At 37.1% G+C, this 2,851-nt stretch overlaps 1 protein-coding gene across 1 annotated transcript in view; it reads right to left on the bottom strand.

Annotated features, from left to right (window-relative positions):
- The window catches only part of LOC107662751 (small G protein signaling modulator 2-like), a 63,244-nt gene that overhangs the window by 3,063 nt on the left and 57,330 nt on the right, over positions 1–2,851 (bottom strand). The window contains exons 19-22 of the mRNA XM_016452831.1: positions 2,740–2,847; positions 2,513–2,609; positions 2,289–2,392; positions 1,589–1,652 (exon numbers count right to left, since the gene is read on the bottom strand). Coding sequence (XP_016308317.1) covers positions 1,589–1,652; positions 2,289–2,392; positions 2,513–2,609; positions 2,740–2,847 — 373 coding nt within the window. The remainder of the gene's footprint in view (positions 1–1,588; positions 1,653–2,288; positions 2,393–2,512; positions 2,610–2,739; positions 2,848–2,851) is intronic.

The following is a 2,851-nucleotide window of genomic DNA, read 5'->3' as shown; positions in this document are numbered from 1 at the left end:
ATATAAAAAATACTATCAAATGTTATTATATATAAACTAATATTATATTTTATAATTTTTAACCTAAAATCTTAATTAAAAAAAAAAAAGGTCATGCAGAGAGGAAAAATAGTATTTTTTGTGTGTGTAAGTGCTTTGGTTTATAGTTGTGAAGCGTTTAGGTGCTTGAAGAACGAGGTACGTCTTCAGCTGCTTCTTTAAAGTTGTGATAGCCTCAGCAGTTATTCTTATATGTGACCCTGGACCACAAAACCAGTCATAAGAAGCACAGGTATATTTGTAGCAATAGCCAACAATAAATTGTATGGGTCAAAATTATCGATTTTTCTTTTATGTCAAAAATCATTAGGATATTTAAGTAAAGCTCATGTTCCATAAAGATATTTTGTAAATTTCCTACCATAAATATATCAAAACTTAATTTTTGATTAGTAATATTTATCACTAAGAACTTAATTTGGACAACTTTAAAGGCAATTTTCTCAATATTTAGATTTTTTTGCACCCTCAGATTCCAGATTTTCAAATAGTTGTATATCAGCCAAATATTGTCCTATCCTAACAAACCATAAATCAATGGAAAGCTTATTCATTCAGCTTTCAGATGTTCTAACGGAGCATGCTGCACAACTTCTTGTCCAGGCCCTTGTCATTTCTAGGCTGGACTACTGCAATGCTCTTCTGGCTGGACTTCCATCATGCAAATCAAACCTCTACAAATGATTCAGAATGCAGCAGCGCGACTGGTCTTCAACAAGCCCAAAAGAGCACGTTAAACCTCTCTTTATCTCCTTGCACTGGCTACCGGTTGCGACTCACATCAAGTTCAAGACATTGATGCTTGCATACAGAACAGCCTCAGGCTCAGCACCCGCCTACTTCCACTCACTATTACGAATCTACATCCCCTCCAAAAGACATACATAATGTTACAAACAACATCTATTTAAAAAAAGCTGTTCTTTTGAACTTCTTATTAATCAAGGAATCCTAAAAAATATATTAAAGTTTCCACAAATATATTAAGCAGAACTATCAGAATGATTTCTAAAGATAATTTGTCACTGTAGACTGGAGTAATGATGCTGAAAATTCAGCTTTGAAAATTGACCCTTATGACAGGTTTTGTGGTCCAGGGTCACATATAATAAATATACAAGTCAAGGACGTGAAACATTGTTAAGAAGACTATATGTCTGTTTGTCTATTATGTTTCAGTGTCTCCTAAAGATAATTTGTCACTGTAGACTGGAGTAATGATGCTGAAAATTCAGCTTTGCATCACAGAAATAAATTAAATGTTAAAATAAATTAAAATAGAAAATAGTTATTTTAAATTTTAATATTTTCACAATTTTACTGTTTTTACTGTAGTTTTGTTTTTACTTTTGTTGCTTACAAAAAAAAATAGTTATAACACACTACTACTTTTGAACAGTTGCCAATGGAGAAAGTTGGCTCAACCAATGGCGTGTGTTTGGGGTGCAGCTATTCATTTTGTTTAATCGATGAAAGGCAGGGAGTGTGTTTGGAAAATCTGAAAACAGTCACTTCATCTTTAAAGGTGTCCTCTATTCAGTTGACTCACCGTTAAAGAACTTGATGATATCAGTGAAGTCCATGTTGTTGTCCAGGATAATGTCCCTGTACACCTCCAGCAAGGCCAGTGCAATGAACAGGACAGTCTATTATGTTTCAGTGTCTCACTCACCATCATCCAGAATGACCATCAGTGGGGCTAGAAGGTCACACATGCCTTGCACATAGCCAATCTCCAGATGTTCCCACACGTAACTGGATCATAAAACAAGGACAAAGACATAAGAGACTGAGGTAGACTGAGCCTCAGTTCAGCCGATTTAGAAAATTAGTTACAGTCTGTGATTTATGTTTCAATTAATCTAACAGACTGACTGATTTGAAATTCAATGAGCTGCTATTCTGAGAGAGACACACACAGCCGAATGAGAAGACAACAGATCACAGAGATCAACACGGTCCTCTACTGACCTGCACATGATGTTTCGCAGTTTCTCCAGGTTGCTGGTAGTGAAGTAATAGTAGTTACGATCGCAGCGCTGGACATCTTTGTCTATTCTGTGCAAGTTCAGAGCCACCGTGTCCAACAGCTCAATCTGCTCACAAGCACATTGACAAAACAATTGACAAGAATAAATCATTGACCTTTACAATTTTGACTGTGATAAATGTAGATCTGTAATGGTGTATCAGCTTAAAGGGATAGTTCACCCAAAAATAAAAATTCTGTCATTAATGTCCCTGTACACCTCCAGCAAGGCCAGTGCAATGAACAGGACAAAGTGCTTGGAGGAGATGCGAGGGGCGACCCAGATGACCTCCCATACCGCAAACACATCCTCATAGAGTAGCTCTGGCACAGATACACAAGATACACAGTAAGTTAAGCAATGAAGGTACAATCTGAGATATAGCATCTTTACTGTGTTTAAAAACACACAGACTCCATTTCAGTGTCTGAAATGAACCTCACCTCTTTTGAAGTCCAGGAGGAACCAGCGGTAGCAGAAGTAGAAATGGGTGTAATCTCCATTCTGATGCATGAGCTCAAACAATTCTGAGTCAAGGATCTGGAAAAAAAAAACAAAAAAAAAAACTTAATGTTCAGAACTCATGACGTCACAGATGGCATCAGAAGAACAGACAAATCACAGCTCTGACTCAGGCAGGAAGAGGAAGAAAGGTCATGTGCCATGTTACCTGTATTAGTGACCTCATATTGGCGAAATGAGTGTCCATGGCTCCTCCGGTAGGGAAATTCTGACTCATCCTTTTCATTAGCTGATTGAAACAGCTGTAGGCCAAGCACTCT

This window comes from Sinocyclocheilus anshuiensis, unplaced genomic scaffold, assembly GCF_001515605.1.
Source record: "Sinocyclocheilus anshuiensis isolate Anshui unplaced genomic scaffold, SAMN03320099.WGS_v1.1 scaffold1144, whole genome shotgun sequence".
In the NCBI taxonomy this organism is placed as follows: Eukaryota; Metazoa; Chordata; class Actinopteri; order Cypriniformes; family Cyprinidae; genus Sinocyclocheilus; species Sinocyclocheilus anshuiensis.
This window is presented reverse-complemented; position numbering and strand designations above follow the sequence as displayed.